The following is a 22,208-nucleotide window of genomic DNA, read 5'->3' as shown; positions in this document are numbered from 1 at the left end:
CCCACCCACAGGTGTGGAAGCTGAAACTCAGAATTGAGGTCAACTGCCCGAGGTCATTCTGCCACCAATGGCTAAGCTAGGATGTCAACTCAGACCCACTCAAGGAGGTGCTCTTCAGCTCTGTCCCGTGATGGAAGTAAAAGTGGATGGCAGTGAGGAGGGGGCTGGAGCAAGAGACGTTTTCTACTTTAAATAAAGTGAATCTAGATCAGCGGTTCTCAATTTGGGAGAAGGGTGGGGCTCAAAATACCCTTGCGCTCTAAAAAAAAGTACTGGGGACCTCACAAAGCTTTTGTTTACAGGGATTTTACTTTCTGACGTTTTACTTTTTTCAAATTACCAATTAAAGCTAAGAAAATCGGGGGGATTACTTATTTACTTATTTCAAAATGATAGGTCCTATTTTAAAATATTTTAAAGCAACAATAAACACATTAAATGTCAACATGCATCTTTTTACACGTTTTTATTTAAGTTCCAGTTCAGGTACAGTGTAATAGGACTTTCAGGTGCAGAGTATAGTGATTTAACACTTCCATACATCACCTGGTGCTCGTCACAAGTTCACTGCTTAATCCTCATCATCTGTTTAACCCATCCCCTCATCCACCTCTGCTCTGGTAACCATCTGTTTGTCATCTATAATTAGGAGTCTCTTTCTTGGGTTCTCTCTCTCTTTTTCCCCTTTACCCTTTTGTTTTGTTTCTTAAATTCCACATATGATTACATTCCACATATGAATGAAATTATATGGTATTTGTCTTTCTCTGGCTTATTTCACTTAGCCTTATACTCTCTAGCTTTATCCATGTCATTGCAAATGGCGAGGTTTCATTCTTTTTGATGATTGTATATGTGCATATATATACATATATACATAAACATACCACATCTTTATCAAAAAAATGGCTATAATCAGCAACACAGGAATTAATATGAAATTTTATGTAAAGTTAAATTGGTTTCAAAAGAAACACCTCTTTTAGTGAAAAGAGTGATGGCATTTTACATTTGTAGCACATCGCCTTAACGTCTAACTTGGCAGAAGGCACCTAGACCCTGCCATTAGCCTCGGCACATGGCCGGTCTTGCTGTGACACCTCACATGGGCCCTGGAGGACTCCACAGAGGATTTAAGAGACTGTGAGAGTGAAATGGACAAGTAATGTCTTCCTGTTATTATGGAAATTGTTTGCGGGCCTCTCTGGAAGATTTCAGGGTTCCCTTGGTAGGCCAGCCCACACTTTGAGAACCACAGTTCAGGTAAAATCCGTAAGAGAACTGAAAAGCTGTGTTGCTAACTTTAGTCCACAGTCATAGCCCAAGTTCATTATTCAAATACCTACTTATCCATAGTAGGTCTTTTTGTGCTGTTCTAGAAAAGAATGATGGAAATCTGTCATCTCTAGATGATAAGAAACATCGAGTGGGAAGATTTAAAAGCAAATAACATTTCTTGGTGAAAACAAGAGGTGTTATGGAAAAATGTGTCAGAATTATATTTGGCTAACTCACAACTGAGACAAAAATTCATGTATTTTTATCTTTGTAGCATAAGACAATCCTTTGTTATACAAATAAAATGTAATCGAAGTGCCATTCTATTTTTGTGGCATTAACCAAACTGATTAAATCTGTTCTATTGCTTAAGTGAAGGTCAAATATTAGCAGACATGCACCCTAATAAAGTAGAGGGCACCAGGAGAGCACTGGAAATCTTATGTAAGTTGGAAAAAATCTCGTGGAATGTTTGGGCAATGTTAAGACACATTAGAAATTGAATTGTTTGGTTATTCATGACATTGCATCTTCAAAATGTCTTGTCTCAGAAATAGGATTTTTCTTCCGTGCTTTAAAATCCAAGCCCAGAAACAAGTCATTTGTAAATCATATTTGGTTTTGTTAATTCATTTATTCAAATTTGTTTCGCTTTACTGTACTGTTTCTAAGTGGAAAATGATTATCACGAGGCACTTTAATTATTCCTGATAATTTTAAAACTTAACATAATACGTTAGGTATTCTAGAAAAATTGAGCCCTATTTCACAGACACATTAGCAAAGCTGAAGCTTAAGAATCATCATTTCAGGGCACCTGGGTGGCTCAGTTGGTTGAGCGTCCGACTTTGGCTCAGATCATGATCTCGCGGTTTGTGGGTTCGAGCCCCGCTTCGGGCTCTGTGCTGACAGCTCAGAGCCTGGAGCCTGCTTTGAATTCTGTGTCTTCCTCTCTCTGCCCCTCCCCCACTCACGCTCTGTCTCTCTCCCCTTCAAAAATAAACATTAAAAAAAATTAAAATAAGTGATAATACAAAAGAATCATCATTTCAGTAGCAATATTTCACCAAAAGGAAAAACAGTACATTTTTTAAGATTGAAAATATTCATAGAGTGTACAAGAGCACCAGCTCTAAAATGAACTTTGAGCCTGAATGCCAAATGAACCATACCCCAAAATAGTCATTGGAAGTTTCCCCATGTTGGACATCATGGGAGTTTCCAGATGTAGGACTTGATGACAGAAGAAGCATCAGTTTCAATACCATTGCATTCCTCTAAAACCAACTCCCGGTTGACTATTTTACATGTTCTAGAGGTGCTATTATCATGCAAGGTGTTTTTTTTTTTCCAGTATCCAGATGCTCTGAGGTAAAGAAAACACGAAAAACAGGTTTTTCAGAAAAGAACCACTGGTTTAACTAGAAAACCTGGCCTTGTAACACTAAGAAGCTTTTCTGGATTCCCTTAGGTTCTTCGAAGCAACAGTCTGCTGGAGTCTACAGACTACTGGTTACAGAATCAGAGGACGCCGTGCCAGATTGGTTTTGTGGAAGACAAGTCTGAAAACTGCGCTTCCGTAAGTAAACACAACTCTCAGGGTCTGGGCTGAGAAAGCAGGGAGTCTGGCTGGTGTGCTCCTGGGAAGGACGCAAGTTTCCTAACTCATTAAATACAAGGTTAGGAAAGTATCATTTTGAAAACACGCCACTGGTTCATACGGACCGTCAACACAAAAACACGCAGACCTCATGTGTCTCCTCCCGTTTTGCTCATTTCGACCAGTAAACTAACCCGATCACTTCTCTGAAAAGGAAAAACGATGTTTATATTTTCAACAATGACTGAGAAAGAGATTCTGAAATAGGATCCTATGATGAGAAATAAAAGACCATTCAGGGAGCTCTCTTGGATTCTTTCCAATATATTTTATAACTGCTGCCGGTTAGTATTTTCCAACACAAAATCCGTGTAAAAGTATTCTACCATTCTTATAAATTATAGTCATCATTTGAAAACCTTTCCAGCCTAGGAAATATACAGGCATGCATTTATATACTAGAGCTGTGCTTTCCATACAAAACCTTCTTTTTCAAGGAAGAGATGTTCTTATAGACACATAAAATTCTTAAGGCGTAGAGTGGGAGCACATATTATTGATACGAAAACTCAGTGTTATGAATTCTCCTTCCTGTAGGAGATATGCTCCCTCCTGTATGTTCTACAAAGTGATATGTTTCATTGTAATTGAAATCACCTAGCTCTGTAGGACTCTTAATGACAGAGATTGGGGAAGAGTATTTCCAACGTGGAGAGAAATGTAGTTCTCATGACTAAACTGTGAACTTCAGCTTTGAGCTATTCTTGGAGGTAAGTTGAATGCCAGAATTTCTGTTAAAAGGGGAAAAAAATAAAACACAAAAGAAGGAAGCTAAAAATGGGGTGAAGAAGCTTTTTATATAAAACGGGCAGCACCAGAACTGGCAGACGAAGGATGTGAAACATTTCACACCATAGAGTCTCGTAGCACAAGGAAAGCCGAGTCCATTCAACACACTTATTTCCATCTCTTTGTTTAGGCAAATGATTTTGATTCCACTGCTTTTAGGACTTTTAATCCATTATCCAGAAAACCAGTTGGTGTCTAAAAATCTTTGGGGAAAACAGAAAGGGTTACGTGGCAAATAATTTGACAGTGATCCGTCCTTTGCAAATTCACTTCTGAGATGAGTTAGGAAATACAGGCATTTATGGATACAGATCTCTAATCACATCGTGAAAGGGAGAGAAGCGGAGCGTAAAAGCTATCCAGCTACATTCTGGAAAAAGTTGTCATCCAAGCAGCTCCTGTTTAAGAAGTCTCCCACCTAGGGCCACCTGGGTGGCTCAGTCGGTTAAGTGTCCGACTTCGGCTCAGGTCATGATCTCATAGTTCATGAGTTTGAGCTCTGCATCAGGCTTTGTGCTGGTGGTACAAAGCCTGCTTGAGATTCTCTCTCTCGCGCGCGCGCGCTCTCTCTCTCTCTCTCCTTCTCTACCATTTCCCATTTGCTCTCTCTCTCAAAATAAGTAAACTTCAAAAAAAAGAAATGCTAAATTTATAACCAGATTTAAGATTACCCTTGGCTCTCCCTAAGCGAAGAGAACTCTCCTCACACTCCCCACGAACCCCAATGGACTCAAATTTGGGCTTAAAACCATATGACTTCCTTTCCTAATTAATTGTCCCTTTATAGTGTCCGATGACATCAGTGAAGTTGAGCTGAATCATCGTTCCTTTACAGTTCTTTCTATTCTTTCCAAAAGGAGAAAACCTAAACACAAATAAAAGGCATACTGGAAGATTTGTTTCCCCACAATGTTTATAAAAATTGTCCATGACTCTAAACCTAAAAGAAATGTCAAAATCCCTATAGCAAAGTAGCCCTTATCTCTCAAAAGAATCGTCTACTCCTTTTTTCTTAATGTCCGAGTCCTTTCTCTCTTTCTGACTTGGCACATATTTCTAGGGAAGGAAGAAGAAACACAGTCCAGAGTTAGACATTGCTGAAGGGAGGTGATGATCTAGAGGAGAAACAGAGGTGAACTATGGAGATTCCTGACCAGAGGGGCACCTGGGTGGCTCAGTCAGTTAAGCGGCCGACTTCGGCTCAGGTCATGATCTCGCGGTCCGTGAGTTCTAGCCCCGCGTCGGGCTCTGTGCTGACAGCTCAGAGCCTGGAGCCTGCTTCAGATTCTGTGTCTTCCTCTCTCTGACCCTCCCCTGTTCATGCTCTGTCTCTCCCTGTCTCAAAAATAAAGAAACGTTAAAAAAAAAAAAAAAAAAAAAAAAGATTCCTGACCAGAAAGTGGTCAGGGAAACAGTACTTAATTGCTTTTCAAAAACAAATTCTCCAAGCAGGATGAAAGTGAAAGTTGAATTTGAAGGAAAAACAACTGTATTTTAAAATATTATCCTCATTCAAGTTTCATTTAAAAATGTAGTGTAATAAAATCACCCCAAATCGAAATCTCTTTTCCAATAATCACAACAGAATCTGAGGAGCCTGTAGCAAAGTTGGCTTATATTTTATTGCTTTGTACTCTGTTCATGGCTCTATGTTAATCATCGCTCCTTTAACTCATTCTTCCCGATCAAAATTAACAGCCAACTCTTTCCATTCCAATTAGATTGGCTTGGTATCCATTCTACTGAACTAAAAGTGTCTGAACATGCAGTCCTGAGGACTAAGAATTTTGTGAGCCAATGCCTTCTGAATTCAAGATGGCCACGTAAAATTTTTATTGAATGACAAACTCAGGCTTGGAGAGCCATCAGGAGCCATCAGACTTGGAGACCCATTGTGCACTTGGGTCGGTATGGCTGTTCTCAACCCGTAAGCAATGAGGGTTTTGTTTTTGTTTTGTTTTTTTTTGTCATTATTTCAATAGAGAGCTACGTTCATTTCCCAGCTAAAATGAAGAGTCTAAATGAGAAGTTATATGAGGCAGTCAGAAATACAGTAGGCGTGCCAAACACAAACAGCTTGCCCAGAAGTCTGGCTCCAGAAGTGCCCTACAAGTTACCCTCAAAAATTTTCGATAAGCTATCAAATATAAACAACATGCTTATGTTTTTCCAAAGAGACTTATCCTTTCAAATTACATAATTTCATTCTCTTCCTAATTTGCCAGTCTGGGAAAAAAAAAAAAAAACAAAAAAACAAAAAAAAAAAAACAACCCTTACACTAACATTAACTTTCAGGGTGTTTTTTTTTTTTTAACCTGATTATTTAAGAGAAGGAAATGTGGAAAGGAATAATGGAAATGGAAGCCAATTTCTAAACCCAACAGCTGAGTCATTATCTTAATAGAGGTTCTTAACACAAAGGGTAGGGATTGGACTTTTCAGGACTCCTGACTTTTTTTAATTAAAAACTAATTTAGTTGCTTTCTAATCCACTATTACCCTGTGCTATTTACTCAAATTTAATTTTTTTTATATCAGGAATCCTCTTTTGATTTAATGCTTCATTAAAATTACCTTGACAATTCACATTATTTCTATTTATAGCTACTGTCAGACTCTTTCCTTACTGATCATTTTAAGACTTGGCTATCACCCTCCAAATAAATTATACCCTCTAGCATGCATTTTAATTGACGAATCACAGTATTTGAAAATGTGTTACATTCGCCTTAAATTTTTAAATAAATTAAGTTCTTAGGCAGGCTTCAACATTCCACACATGATATTGCAAAACTAAGAAGATATTTGGCAGGTGTCCGGTGGGTCTCTGATGTCAATGCAACCCAGTGGCAACAATGACAAAACGATATCTCAGATGACAGCTCTTTATTCTATATTATTTCTCCAAATATTTCTATATTGAATCTATTCTAAAATTAAACAAAAATAAGTTAAGGAAAAGACAAACACCCACTTGATACGGTGATCTACAGAAAAATCTAGACTCACATGATCAAAGAAAAATATAATTATAGATCTATGAAGGGACATTTTACATTATCTAGTCCAGATATTTACCAACTTTTCAAGCAACTTTTCATGTGTTTTTTCCTTAAAAAATCAAGTTTGGGGGCGCCTGGGTGGCTTGGTCGGTTAAGCGTCCGACTTCGGCTCAGGTCATGATCTCACGGTCCGTGAGTTCGAGCCCCGCGTCGGGCTCTGTGCTGACAGCTCAGAGCCTGGAGCCTGTTTCAGATTCTGTGTCTCCCTCTCTCTCTGCTCCTCACCTGTTCATGCTCTGTCTCTCTCTGTCTCAAAAATAAATAAACGTTAAAAAAAATTTTTTAAAAATCAAGTTTGGAACTTTTAAAAAAATTATTTAATTTTAGACATACAGAAAAATTTCAAGAATTCCTAGAATTCCCAGATTCCCCATATGCTAACGTTTCACTACGTTTGCTCATCCTTTCCTTTGTGTGTATGTATGCATCTGTGTGCATGTATACATATAGGATTTTTTTTCTAAAATTTTTGAGACTGCATTGCAGACACAATGCCCCTTTATCTTTACATACTTCGGTGCAGGGCTTAAATATTTATAATGAGGATTGAACCCAGAGCTGCAGAAACTCTTGTTCAGGTTCCTCATTTGGTACCCAGTGCACAATAATTTTCCTTCAATATTTATGCAACAGTTTTCAAGAAGTTAAATGTTGCCCCCATAAAAGTGAAAAATCCAGTGCTGATGGAAGAAATCAGCCAGACTGAGCAAAATGAAAGCCCTGTATTTAAGCGCACCAACACTCTTCTCAGGAGGCAGCTTAAGTACCGTCAGGGTTGAGTTGCACACGTGAGGGAGCTCTCAGCTCGCACCCGTGGTAGAATATTCCTTCCAGCTTCGTGCAGGACTGCTCTTCAAGAAAAGTTCTTCCATCTTGGTATGTTTCTAGGAGTTTTAGTACCCCCACCTTGATTGATCCAGAAGAACTTTTTGGAGGCTTGCTTCTTAACCCAACCTTAGATAAAACAGGTAACGCAAGGCAGCGCTAGCAAATCTGATCTGTGTGGACGCACCCTGCCCTGAGCAGTAGCTCCTGAGGCCCCTTGCGAAATCCACCAGTCCCAGAGAGAACTTTGACTCTCGGTGAAATAAAAGTTCCATTAAATTTTGCCAAGTCTCTGGAAGCCAATAACTTAGAACGCTTTATGGTGAAGCATGACACAGAGGGATGGTGGAGAAAAGTCTCCCACCAAAGCAATTAGGTGGCTTAACATGCGGGAGGACACATGCAAGAAGCTGAAACCTAGAAATGTGATAAACAAAACGGAGATGGAGCTTTTGATAGAGCTTAAGGACTAGTAATATGGGTGTAGACTTTAGACCCAGCCCACACATGTATCAATGCCGTGCATCTTGAAACTAAGAGGAAGTTTTTACAAGTTTATTTTCCTTGAAACTTGAGTTTGTGTTGTATCACTTATGTTGCGGGAAAAATGCTGCATAATAAAAATCAAGATTATTGACTTTCTTTATTGGCTCAAGAAATTGCAGTGTATATCTAAGCATTACTAAGTAAGTGGAATGAGACTTCCAATAATTCATAGCATGAGTAGGAATTAAGAGGGAAATCTAGATGGCTATTTGTAGGACTATTTAAGCTTGATACAACTGTAGACACCAATGTTTCAATGTTTACACTTCAGTAAACAATAGAAACAAAATGAAAAGCCAAGTAACAACTCTATGCATATATGTATATATGAAAGCCTCACAGTATTAATCTCAGTGCATTAAGAGTTGCCACAATTCATTATGAAAAAGCAAAATTTCCAATAGCAAAGTTGGAGAAAAGCCGAACATAAGAAATTCATTGAATAATACGATTGTTAATATAGACATGAAAAGAAGTCAACCTCTCTGATTATCAAAGAGAATCCACTATAACTATTACAGAAATTGTTTCTAATAAACTTAACATTTTTAAAAATATTTACAAAATAAAATGAAATAAAATGATAAAATAAAATAAAATAAAATAAAATAAAATAAAATAAAAATGGTTACATCCAGTGTTGATGTAAACACAGTTAAGAAGACACTCAACAACCTACATAAGGAGTGGAAACTGACAAAGTATAATATTTCTGGAGAAAAATTTTGTAATATGTGCTATCCAAAACATTTTAAATATTCATGACTATTCATTCACTTTTAGAAGTGTTTTCTAAAGAAATAGCCGCAGTTGCAGGCAGACTGATGTAAAATATGGTTGATGTGCCAAAGTGACATCCCTGCGGCAGCACAGCAGGCTGACTTAGAATGTGGGGTCTGGAGTCAGGCTGCTTCGATTTGAATACCACCTCCCTTTTCTAGCTACCTAATCTCTAACAAATTGTTTAGTCTGTGGCTCATATTTCTCATCTGTCAAACGGAGGTGCTAATAGTATTTATCTCATGGATTGCAAGGACTAAATGCATTAACATTTCTAAAGTTCTAGAACGGTGCCTGCACAGAGTTAACATTATTAAGTATTCAGTGAACTTAACAGCATATGACGGCAAAACATAGAAAGATCTCGCATACCCCACAGTACAGGAATGGTTAAATACATGTTGGGTATTTATACCATGAAGATTAATGCATTCTTTGGAGACCAAGTTTGCAAAAAATATTTCAGCACATGGAAATAAAAACTCACAGTATAATTATGCATAAAAAATAGGCTCCAAAAATTATACATAATATATATTAAGCAGGACAGGTTAGTCAATTGAATGAAGGAAAGCAAAAAATCAAGAATAAGTCCTGTTGTTTGGGCTTAATCTTCCGGATGGATGGAAGTTTCACTCACTGTGGGGGGGAAAGACTGAGGAGAGGGGAACTTCGGAAGTGGGAGGAGAAGGATAGTGCTATGGAAAAGAATGTCTTCTAGTTATCCAAGTGGAAATGTCAAGTTGGCAGTTGGCTGTTTAAGTTGGAGTTGTTGCCAAGGGCAGGTTGAGAGGTAAGAGATTTGAGGGCCTTCGCTCAGTCAAAGCAGAGAGGGTGCATAAGTAGAAAAGAGGCTTTGGTTTGCAGATGAGGATGGGATCTTCTGGTAAATGTGCTTATACGGTGATCTCCATGTCCCTCACCGCCCCCTGGCCAAATCAAGAGATTTTTTATTTAAGCGTGTTAACCTGAGTTTCATATACAAAATGGAGTATTTTATGTATCTTGATATTTTTGCCACTAAAAGTACAGTCGTATGAATGGACCTGAGTGTACTTTAAAACCTGGCTGTTCGTAACCATTTCTCAACTGTTTTTTTTTTTTAATTCATTTTGACAGAAGGATGCTTTATTAAAATAGCTCAGAATAGCTTTGAGTTTCAAATTTCACACGATTCCTGCTATTATAGCAATGTTCCTCTGAGTGGAAAGCCTATCAATCAAGAAAGACCAACAACAATACACAATGTTTCTCATTAAATACCTTTCAGCTTCAAGGATATTGACTACATAATTTCTATTTCTTCTTAGTGGAATTATTTATTTGGATCAACATGTCTTTCTTAATCAGTTCTTCTAAAATCCCAGGAAAACTAGTTAGAAGTAATAGCATTTTTTTTTTTTTTTTACAATTTAGAGTCTCAGTCTTTTTTTTTTTAAATGAGTAAATAATGAGAAGAAGAAATTTAAAAAGTGGGTCTGGCCAATGACTGCTGTAGGATGTCTGGTTTTTAATTCGCAGCCTCTGAATTCTATTCCCCTCTTTTCTAATGAGACAAGTTCAACCTAGAGGCCTATTAGGAAAGTGCTAAAAAAAGAATTTCTGCTCTTCCGTACTTGAATATTACACTCTGATTAAGACCAGAGACAGCCCTCACTCTACATTTCAGACAGTACTGGGAACATTGGCTGGTCCATAAAGTCTGTAATGGTGAAATTGAATCAGAAAGGTATGAAGGCTAAATTCTGCCTCGGGTTTGGTTTAATACAAACATTCACCAGACAGCCTAAGTCAGCAGGGGCTCAAGCGGTTTTATTAGGCACCTAGGGATGAATTCTTCAAAAGCAGGATCTGTGAACCTTTGGCCCTGTTCTTGGATTAGTCTGGATGATTCTTTGCTGCTGGGGGAAGGGGGGCTTTCCTGTGCATTGCAGGGTATGTAGCAGCATCCCTGACCTCCACCCAGTAGATGCCAGAAGCATCCACTCTCCAGTTGTAACAACCAAACAGGCCTCCAGATGTTGCCAATCTCTTCTGGCTGGAGGTGGTGGGTGAGGGGCGAAGTGACACCTCGTTGCCATTGCTGCTCTAAAGTTTCTCAAGCTTTAACCCCTAGTCTCTCCTGAGGTAGCTCCTATTCATGTGTTTCAACTTGAGCTGTCCCTCACCACTGCACAGGCGTGGAAGGAGAGCACCACCTCCACTTGTCCCAAAGGATCCCAACCCACCTGTTACTCCCATCAATGGCCAAATGCACTGGGAGGAACGACTGAAAATGAAAGTTCATCGGACAGTCAAACACAGTTCAAAATACCTACCTGTGGCTCAAGGTCAACTAATTTATGGCTGCTGCTTCTAAGACACATAGAATCCAGTACCACTGGAACATCCCAGGCAACCAATTTCTAGATAGAGATATATTACATTTATCGATAACGAATTTTCTTTCTTTTATCAAATATAATGCAATTAGGTAACAGATAACTGGAAAGCATCAAGAAAGAACAGTACCCTAATTCTAATAACTAGTGGATCTACTCTTGGTACCCAGGTTATTTCCTTCCACCCTTTCCCCCACAAACTAGAAAGAACAGACACGTCAACTCATCTCAATGCCAAATGGGAATATGGGCCCTGGGTTGAAGGTCTCCTCATTTTTTTTTTAAGAGAAGTCAGAAATTTTGTTTTGTACATAAAATCTGATTTCAAAAACTTGGCCAGTAATAAAATTTTAAAATAATAAAACAAAACAGAGCGCATCTGTGGGATGGAATTAGCTAGTAGGACTCCAGTTTGTGACATCTGTCTTTTCAGTTTGTGCATACCTGGTGTCATTCTTGTTACCTGCCAATTTCTATTTGCATTTGAATTCAGGACTTCTGTCACTAAACAATCTTGCAAATACTTTCCAGCTCAAAAATTCTGTTAGTGAAGGACCAAGTAAGTACATTACTAGAACTCCCTTCCTCATTACCCAAATTAGCTTGTCCAGATTTTTACTATGCTCCACAAATACACAATGCCATCTTCTGTGGCCTTACTCTCAGAAGATCATTTGGAAAATAAAGTCTTAACCAACCTAGAAGTTAAAGGACAGTGGACATGAATTATGCCAACTTATTTCCTTTATTCATATGTGTGTGTATATATATTCATGTATGCATATACATATGATATATATGATATCATATATATCATATGTATATGCATGATATATATATACCATATATATGATATATATGATATATATCATATGTATATATTTCTGTTGAAAGTGTTGTTCTGATAAGTAAACAATTTACTTCATGAATACCCAACCAAAACACAACAGTCCAAAAGATAAAAGTTAACCCAATAGGCGTATTTGGTCTCAAGCATCCAGTTCAAGACCCGCCACCATTTGGCCTGTCCAGATTTGGCTCCTGATCAACCCTGACTCCCTGTCACCACCCTTTCCCCAAGTTCATTGGAATACTTGCCATTCTCCAAACATCAATGTCCCTTTGCGCGTGCTGTTTCCTCGCCCTAGCCTACCCTGGAGCCCCAACCTGCTGCCTCCAGTATTCTTGCCGACGTTTTTAGTCCAACTATGTTCATACAAAACAGTCATTTCAACTTTCAAGCATTGCTTATTCGTGACAATTCAGGAAAAAAGTATCGCATCCTTTCTTTCAGATGAATTCCTGCGAAACTCATCGTCGTTTCTTACATCCCTTACTTTAGCACTGACAGCTAGTTTGTCTATTACTTCAGTATCGTATTCTTTCAGAGTTGCTTTGTCTTAAAAGAGAACAAATGGTCATCATTCTTGATAAGAGTGCTATTCCCCACTGCATTCCTCTATACTTGAATATACTTTCCTATTCTTTCAAAAAATTTTAATGTTTATTTATTTTTGAGAGAGAGAGAGAGCACGACAGAGCATGACAAGGGGAGGGCCAGAGACAGAGGGAGACACAGAATCGAAAGCAGGCTCCAGGCTCTGAGCTGTCAGCACAGAGCCCGATGTGAGATTTGAACTCACGAACCGTGAGATCATGACCTGAGCCGAAGTCGGACGCTTAACCGTGACAGAGCCACCCAGGCGCCCCTGTACTTCTCCATTCTTACACGTATTGATGTTACTCCAAATCTTCTTTTAAAAGCATGTATCAAAACAAAAAAAAAAAAAATATGTTCCTCCTTCTCTTGATCATCAAACTTAAGAACTAATAAAAAGTCTCTGCTACCTGGTTACTCTCTGGCTATCACCATTCTGCGGAAATCGCTCGCCAAACCCACTGAGATGTTTTCACTGTTTATATTACCTAGCTCTTAGCAGAGCTGACCGAATTCATACCCCCAGCCAGCTTCTGAAACCTAGCTATTTTCTCCATGGCTTCAAGAACATTATTCTTCTACTTGTTTTCCTGCCTCTGTGATCATTAATTCTTTGTCTTACTCCTGGACTTTTGCTCTCCACCACCTGGCACTTCATGGCGGCATTTTCCACAGGTCTGTGTGAAAGCCTGGTCCCTTCTTGCCAACTGCCTTTACTGGATCATTTGTCCATACCTCATGGCTTCAGCCACATCTGTATGCCAATGACCACCATCTCTGTACTGTAGGCTTATTTCTAGGTACTCGTTGGATACACTCACCTGAACATCTCAGAAACAACCCAAATTCAATATAACTGGAGGTAAGTATCCAAAAATAGGTTCTGCCCTCCAAACTTTCGTTTTCCATTGGTGGTTTTATGATCTACACTTTTCCCCATGCTATACTCTTCAGAATCACACTCATCTTTCTCCTTTACTTGTCATCTCTAATTGGTTAACAAAAGCTGTTTTGATTTTTCACTTCTGGCTATGCATTTCCAGGCTTACTGTCGCTGTTTTATTACCTAACGCCCCACATATCTCTTCTAAAGATTTAATATGCAAAAATCACAAGCAAAAACAAAGAGGAAAAAAAAAAAGTAAAGAAGACCCCAAGGCCTTGGTGTCATTTTCTCCTGAAATCTTTTGCAGCAGGCAAATCCCTGGATTTATTTTAAGGTTTTGGTGGTATGAATAACTACATTCCCAGTCCCCACTACCGCCCTGAGCAACACAGAGTTTCTCCAGGGGGCTGCTGAGTCAGTTCAGGGTCTAATTCGAGACCGTGGCTCAAGTGTGTAATTGGACTGAATATGAATTCCAAAGGAGCTGATTCACCATTGCTATCCTGATTTTTAAAGTGCTGTACTAGATGACAATCCGGTGAAGAAACACGTTGACATTGGCATCCTTTGACATTGGAAGCACACTCACAATATGTATTTGCCAGAGCGTACCGGTAAAAGTACAATATCAACTGGAGAGAGTTCTTTACACCACATGCTGAGCCAAAAGAATGTCTAGTGTTCCCTTATTCTACCAGAGTAAGTAGCTAAGCTTCCTTTTGTGATGTCGCCACGCCCAGTTGCTGGAATAAACCTAAGAAGATATATTGCCCATCCCTCTCACTTTTCAAGCGAGAAGAAAAAAATAGCAGTGGAGAGAAGGGATTGTTCAGGGCTACAGAGTAAATTAGTAACAAGGGTCTAAAGCCCAAATCCACCGGCTCTTAGAGCAGTGAGTACATTATTCAACACTCTGGTAGATCCCCACCCTTATAAAATATTAGGAGAATTGCATCAGAAGGTCATAAAAGGAACGATTTCTTCATGGTAGGGCTACATTTATTTGAGGCATAAGAGATGTGCATTACTAATCCAAGCTGAAGACCCCAAATTAGTATTATTGAAAAATTCCAAGATATTTAGCTTTTTGGTTATTTTTTTTTTTTAGTAACTTTAAGATTGTGTCACATGTTTGTATATAAATTACTGTCAGATTATATCGGACAGCTATCTCGTTACATCATCCATAGGTATAAATGTCATTAAAATCTGATATGTCCGTACCAAGCCACATAGCCCTTGGTCACGTCAAGTGGCATTGCCTATACTTACTCATCCGGCTGACATTTATTGGGTCTTACTGTGTGCACACTGCTGTACCAGAATCTCTGAGGGGTATTGAAATGTGAGCAAAGATTCTCTGCATCTTAAGAAGCTCAGAACTCCGGATGCTGGTCCCCTCCTCACTCTCCCGGGCTCGTTTTGTTGTTATTTGATTTTTTTAATTTGTTTTTTTGATTAGGCTAGGTCGTTTTAGTGAAATCTGTTTCCCCTTACCGTGTGAACGCTTTGGTGTCATTCCTCAGGGATACATAGCCTTGGGCCTGTGGATAGTCACCTAGGATGACATTGGTCTTAACAGGTCTCTCTTTCACTGTGTCTTTCTCTGATCTTTCTTTTGAGCTGCCTGCTTTATTTGATATTACACCCCGTCTGTTTGGCTTTACTATTTTACCAGCTGATGGCTCTATTGCTTTTAACAATGCCCTGGAGTATCAATTGCTCAGCAGTCTGATCCAATTAAATTTAGGCAAGCATAATTTTTGAAACCAGTTTTGAGTTTTGTTCTCATCCCACGAGGGCTCTTCTTAGCTACTTCTTCTTCTGGTTCTCTCTAGTAAAATAGCTGGCCTGTGGTTTCACTTCTTGCTCTTAATTAAGGGGAGCGATTGTTTTTGAGAGTGCCCTTATCTTGAACTTCCACGGATTCCGTTTCAGATAATCTCAGTTCCTTTGGGGAGAGCTTCTGAGCTCTCTTTTCTTATAGACTACATCTCTTACAGGGCAAACCCTCTGAGCCACTGTTCTGAGTACTAGGTGGGACAGTTGCCTCTGGTGTTCTTGGTTTGCCCTGCCCATTTGGGACCTGTGCTCTACAAGCAGGCCGGAGTGAGGGTGATCGTGCCCTGGTGTCCTCAGTCTGTCATCTCTGGGGTAACACCTGAGTAGGGCCCAGATGAAAGAAAGAAGCAAACCCTTGACTTCTTGGCTTTACTCACCAAGAGTTTAGTCTCTTCAATTTGGAGTTAGACGGGATGAGGAATGCTGTCAATCCCTGACTCCTAGTGAGACCCAATAACCCTTGTCTGGGAGGGGAAGGGAACCCAAATGACTCTGTCAAGTTGAACTGGACAAAGGGGAGGCAGGGAAAGGAGAAAGTGAGTTGTGGTTTCAATGCAGCAGACTCTCTCTGTTCTGAGTGTTAGATTTTCTTGAAAACATATTTCTGCATTTTCTGTATGTCCTTAGGACAATTTCTTGAGAATTAATATGTTTGTTTTTATGGTTTCTGCCAGCTTTGCCTATTTCACAGGGAGTTGGTCCACAGAGTCGTCCCAGACCTGGAACTCACTATGGCTTCTTTTTCCAGCCCATGTGACTCTATAACACAGAGGTTTGTGAGCCAGACAGGGTCTGGAACTCTAGTCAGGGGTCTCACGTGTCCAGTTAAAGGTAGCTTAACATACTGTAGCATTCAGACTTGTCGAAAGTAGAATGGATATTGTCTTATGCAAGTTAAAGCATCTAATGTCCCTGAAGAAGGATGTCTCATTTTTAAAAATTTATTTATTTTTAATTTATTTGTATGTGGGAGCACCTGGGCAGCTCCGTCGGGTAAGTGTCTGACTCTTGATTTAGGCTCAGGTCATGATCTCACGGTGCGTGAGATGGAATCCCACGTCGGGCTCTGCACTGACCGCTAGGAGCCTGAGGGACTCCCGGTCCCTCTCTTTCTGCCCCTCCCATTCTTGAGTGCTCTCTCAGTCTCTCAAAAATGAATAAACAAACAAACAGACTTTAATTTCTTTTTATCTAATTTTTTTTTAATCAAAGTATAGTTAACACACAATGTTACATTAGTTTCAGGTGTACAATTTAGTGATTCGACAGCTTTGTAATTATACTCTGTTCACCATAAGCATAGCTTATGGTGATCTGGAAGATCATCGTAAGATCATGAAGATCATCATGATCTGGAACAGCATCGCATTTTTGTGTCAAGTTAACAAGCTAATGTTTGTCAAGATATGTGGAGTCCAACTTCAGAAGATGCTTTTGTTAATTTTATTCTGAAAACATTTAACAAGTGTCACTCGATGTCCAGGACGGCCATGAAAAACTTGTTAAACTGCATTGCTTTTTTTTAATTTTAAGGAATATAACTTCAAAGCGAACCCACAACCCTTGACATCACATGAATTGATTTGCAATCTAGTCATTGGCTGCAAGGTTACTTAAACATCAAAGATGATCTGACAAATGACAATAAATGTCAAATAGCTGAAACTGAGCCCTTCTCAGTAGTACTCATGGCATAGGAGACCCAATTGTCTACTCTACTTAAGCCACCATTTATTCCTACATAATTGTGTTATCAACCTACAAGAGAACTTAGTCGTGGATTTTTAAAACACACTAGAATTTTTGTGTATTTTCAACCAGAAATTCATGGGTGGGTATATCTGTCGCCAAGAAAATTCTTTGGTCCCTGCAATTTTTGTCTAGTAGCATTGGTGAATACTGTGAGGTAAGTGCAGGCTAAAAAAAACAAAACAAAACAAACAAAAAACCCTGATATTAAAATTCAGGGTTATCCTTCATTTATCCCAAATTCCCATTTATCACAAATTCCCAAGTGACCTGGTCTCTGTGAGCAGAAAAGTTTCTTCCAGTTTTAACACTCTTTTCAAATGCTTATTCATTGTTCTTGACAGGGAAGTATTGGAAGAAAGTGATATTTTGCTTAATTGGCGAGAGCAGCATAATATTTTTGCCTCTATTTTTTTTCACGCTGACCTTCAGCATGGTATTCTGTTAACTCAGCAGATTGCTGTTGTTCTGATGCTTAGTCTGTGAAGACACATTCTGTCTGAATTACCTAAAAGATGGAAGGACTAGGGGTGTATTTTCGGTTTACCTTGGTAACTGCAAAGGGAAGTCATCAATCAGTGCCACAGGCTTCAATCTATTCTCATGACAACTCAATTTTTTGGCTATTTTTCTTCCTTCAGTAAGCTCATCTGCAAAGAGGCCCTTTTTCCTCTGTCCATCATAGCTCTTTTTTACTCATCATCAAGGCAAAGATCCCTTTAATCTAAATAGAAGTGATCGCAAAGAATAAAAGCATAGAATTGGACCCGAGCCCTGTTCCTATGCCTGGAAACCCAAGGAGGAATTAATTTTCATAGGCAAGGTCCACTTAGGTTTTAGTTTTTGAAGCCCTTTTCAAAATTAATCAAGGGTGAACATTTTAGACATTGCCTAAAACAAAGCTTCACAAGACATTTAAGATGATACAGAAATAATGGGTTCCCGTGGTGCGTGAAAATTTATGTCACCTCATTTGTTTGAAAATGAAACCACACAAGAACTTGACTAATCTATAATAAACAATATTTATGTAGGATATATATATATATATGTATATATATATATATATTAAGAAATGTGAAATGAATGGACATGATGTTTTCTTAGTACATAGATAATTATGGGAAAAATTCATGCAGACTTTAAGCTACCTTCCCATCAGTTCTGTAGCCATTTTTTCACTTTCCTATGTATCAGGCTACTCTGTTATGAATATAATGCCTCATTTAAAATTTGAAAAAAAAAATGATACTAATTAGCAATGCCAATTAATAACACACACTACCCATGCAAGAAGAAATGGTGGAGAGGTGGCGGGGAGGGCATGCCTGGGTGACTCAGTTGGTTAAGTGACCAACTCTTGGTTTCTGCTCAGGTCAAGATCGCAGGGTTTTGTGAGTTCCAAGCCCACATGGGCTGTGTACTTACTGTGTGAGCTTGCTTGGGATTCTCTCTCTTTTTCTCTCTCTCTGCCCCTCCCCTACTCATGCTGTCTTTGTCTCTCTCAGAATAAATAAGTAAACTTAAAAAAAAAAATGAAATGAGCAGGGCTTTGCCAGCCAGTCTTTCCAGAGGCAGGTGAAGGAAGGTTTCCTAGCCAGTGTTCCATTCTATAGGCTACATCCAGTGGGTGCCATGTATTAAGAAGGCAAGACGCTGCATGTTGTTTTAGGGTTTAGACATGTGTAGGAGGAATGAAAAAAGGCAGTAAGCCCAAACATTGCTTTATTTTTTCCTGTGAAGAAATAAATTTCATATGTTAATGATAGAAATAATGAATTCATTACCGATACTGAGTTTTGTGCAAAGTAATGAGCTTTCTAATAAAAGAAGTGTTCAGAGATGGGACAGACACAGAACCACATTGTCGTAAAGGTGATTCAAGCATCTGGTAAATGACCTCTGCAGGCTTTTCCATCCCAGACTCCTGTGAATTTGTGACGTTTTTCAATAAAAAAAAGAACTGATTTTTATCGAATACCTCTGGTCTGCCAGGAAGCTCTGCTAAGAACATTAGGCAGATTCATTAATTCATATTATATCTCTACAGAGTGGGGATTATTGTTTTCTCCAGGCAAGGCTGACTTGGGTGGCATATCTGAGTCACAATCAGTAAATGGTGAAGCCAGGATTAAGACCTAGGCAATCTAACCAAGAGTCCAGTCTTTTCCACACAGTCTGCATACTGTTTCAAGCCATTTCTAGCCCTCTGATTTGATAGCAACTGGACAATCCGTCTGTTCCATTTTATACAGGACAGAACCTCTAAAAGTGATTGTCCAATGGTTCCGTAAGTTTCATTTTTCTGCTCATTTATCACCTTTAATACATGAGAACTTTATAATGCTTTAGTTTACAAAGTGTTTCCACAAATAATATTATTTCACTGAATTTTTACAGAAACCCTAAGAAGTAGCCAGAATAGGTATTGTTATGGAAGAGATGTACATGGGTGTTCAAAGGTTGAATGTTAGTCCAGGATCATAAAGTGGTGGAGTTGGTGCCTGAAACCATATTTTCTGATTACATTGGCCAAGCAGACTCCTCCTGGCATGTCACTTGCCAATTAAAGGATTAATTGGGAAACTAAGGTCATTTAATTTCATATCTTTGATTTTCTAGAGCGTCAGTTGAAAAAAAGAGTCTGGCTCCCGTCCTGTTTTTGTAAATAAAGTTTTATTGAGACCCAGTCACATCCATGCACTTACATATTGGCTGCTTCTTCACCACAGAAGAGTTGAGTAAATGCCACAAAGACTTTGTGGCCTGCACACCTAAAATATTTACTGCATGGCCCTTTACAGAAAAAGTTTGCCAATCTGTTTGCTAGAACAAATAGCTAATACTCTGACAGGTAAATACTGCTCTGCATTATTGGTTTAGTATGGATAAAAACAAGACTATTTCTGTTCTATCGAAGGAAAATCTCAGGTCTTTTTTGCATCGAGTGTTTGAAGGAATTTGACTTTCCACCATCAAGACTTGAATTGCTTGATCCCTGCTTCCCATTTCTTTTTTTTTTTTTTAAATTTTTTTTTTTAACGTTTATTTATTTTTGAGACAGAGACAGAGCATGAACGGGGGAGGGGCAGAGAGAGAGGGAGACACAGAACTGGAAGCAGGCTCCAGGCTCTGAGCCATCAGCCCAGAGCCCGACGCGGGGCTCGAACTCACGGTTCGTGAGATCGTGACCTGAGCTGAAGTCGGACGCTCAACCGACTGAGCCACCCAGGCGCCCCCTGCTTCCCATTTCTTAAGCCACGGTATGATTTGAAATCTTTATCAACATGACCTTTCAGAACAAATTTCCCACAAACTCTCTTATTCTTGTGCCACTTTAGTAAAGATTTTTGGGTTTTACCTCTTAGCCTCTTCTAATTTAACTACTCAAAGTGTCCCAGGAAATTACATGTTTTATGGCATTGTCCCCTGACTTACATCTGAGTATTAGATAGATATACTGCATTTTCTTTTCTTTTTGAAGAGTAATCTGGCGTCTTTGGAGAACAATATTGCTTCCTGCATAAACCTAGCCTTTGTTTTTTTTTCTCAAAGCTGTAATTAACTAACAGTATTTTTAGTTCTGTAAACCTTAATTTACCATCCCATTTTACTGTAGCCTGTTAATCACAACCTACCAAAAATTGCAAAAGCCATGCTCTCAATCCTTGAAAAATCTTTGATGTGGGATTTGCAATTCAGAGAGAGGATCAAACACTGGTAGGCTCTTTAGAAAAGGAAAGTAAGTCCTTGATAATTCGAAGGGGGTGGGATCAGAAGATACAGTCTCCTGTTACTGGGCCTCAGATTTCAGGAAGTAAGTTAACAGGGGCATGTATGTATACACCTGAGCTCAAACTAAGTCATTATTAATTTGAAAAACAAACACATCTATGTATACCAAAAAACAATGTGCTAAAAAGTTGCTACATACATGGCACAAGAGAAAAATGTAGGTATTATAAAAATGCTTTCATTTTTGAAATTCATTTTTGTGATGATATTCTGTAATTTTAATTTACTTCTATCATTATGTTCTTCCCCTTCAATAGGCATTGTGTTACTCCCTGGACCTACGATTGTGATTAGACACAGTCTGTGCTCTCAGAGCCAAATTTTTCTTGGCTTTGAACTAGAATGGCTTCATTTTTTCTGGGATAATATTGGTTGTCGCGTGCTGAACAGAAACTTGATTGGCAGGAATACAGGCTGAGAGAGACTGAGTGAGAGGGAGAGGTAAAGACAAGGAAGGAAAGAAGGAAGGAAAGAAGGAAGGAAGGAAGGAAGGAAGGCAGGCAAACAGACCCCCAAAATAGTCATATACTATTGGGGGAATACTTCGGAAGTTTTTAATATGTCAAGATTAATTTTCTCATGGTTTTAATATAAAGTACACATAATGGGATTATACCAATTAACTCTCATTATAGGATAGTTTTGCATTTAAAAACACTTTTTATTTTTTTAAGTTTATTTATTTTGAGAGAGAGAGAGAGAGAGAGTGAACAGGGGTAGGAGGAGAGAAGAGAGGGAGGGAGAGGGAGAATCCCAACCAGGCTCCCCACTGTCAGCATAGAGTCTTGCATGGGGTTCAATCCCATGAACTGTGAGACCATGATCTGAGCTGAAATCACGAGCAGGACGCTCAACCCACTGAGCCACCCAGGTGCCCCATAAATACACTTTTTAAATCACAGTGTAAATTTGCAGTGAGTTTTGCATTGCTCATACCTCTTTTCAAATTATCAAAAAATACAACCTGCCTTAATGCAGACAATTGCTTGGATTAAAATCATAGGGGCACAGGGGCGCTTGGGTGGCGCAGTCGGTTAAGCGTCCGACTTCAGCCAGGTCACGATCTCGCGGTCCGTGAGTTCGAGCCCCGCGTCAGGCTCTGGGCTGATGGCTCGGAGCCTGGAACCTGTTTCAGATTCTGTGTCTCCCTCTCTCTCTGCCCCTCCCCCGTTCATG

General features: G+C 39.1%; 1 protein-coding gene across 1 annotated transcript in view; it reads left to right on the top strand.

Annotated features, from left to right (window-relative positions):
* LOC102966740 (SPHK1 interactor, AKAP domain containing) overlaps nucleotides 1–22,208 on the top strand; it is a 160,401-nt gene that overhangs the window by 57,019 nt on the left and 81,174 nt on the right. The window contains exon 3 of the mRNA XM_042995545.1: nucleotides 2,750–2,857. Coding sequence (XP_042851479.1) covers nucleotides 2,750–2,857 — 108 coding nt within the window. The remainder of the gene's footprint in view (nucleotides 1–2,749; nucleotides 2,858–22,208) is intronic.

Source organism: Panthera tigris, chromosome C1 (genome assembly GCF_018350195.1).
Source record: "Panthera tigris isolate Pti1 chromosome C1, P.tigris_Pti1_mat1.1, whole genome shotgun sequence".
In the NCBI taxonomy this organism is placed as follows: domain Eukaryota; kingdom Metazoa; phylum Chordata; class Mammalia; order Carnivora; family Felidae; genus Panthera; species Panthera tigris.
This window is presented reverse-complemented; position numbering and strand designations above follow the sequence as displayed.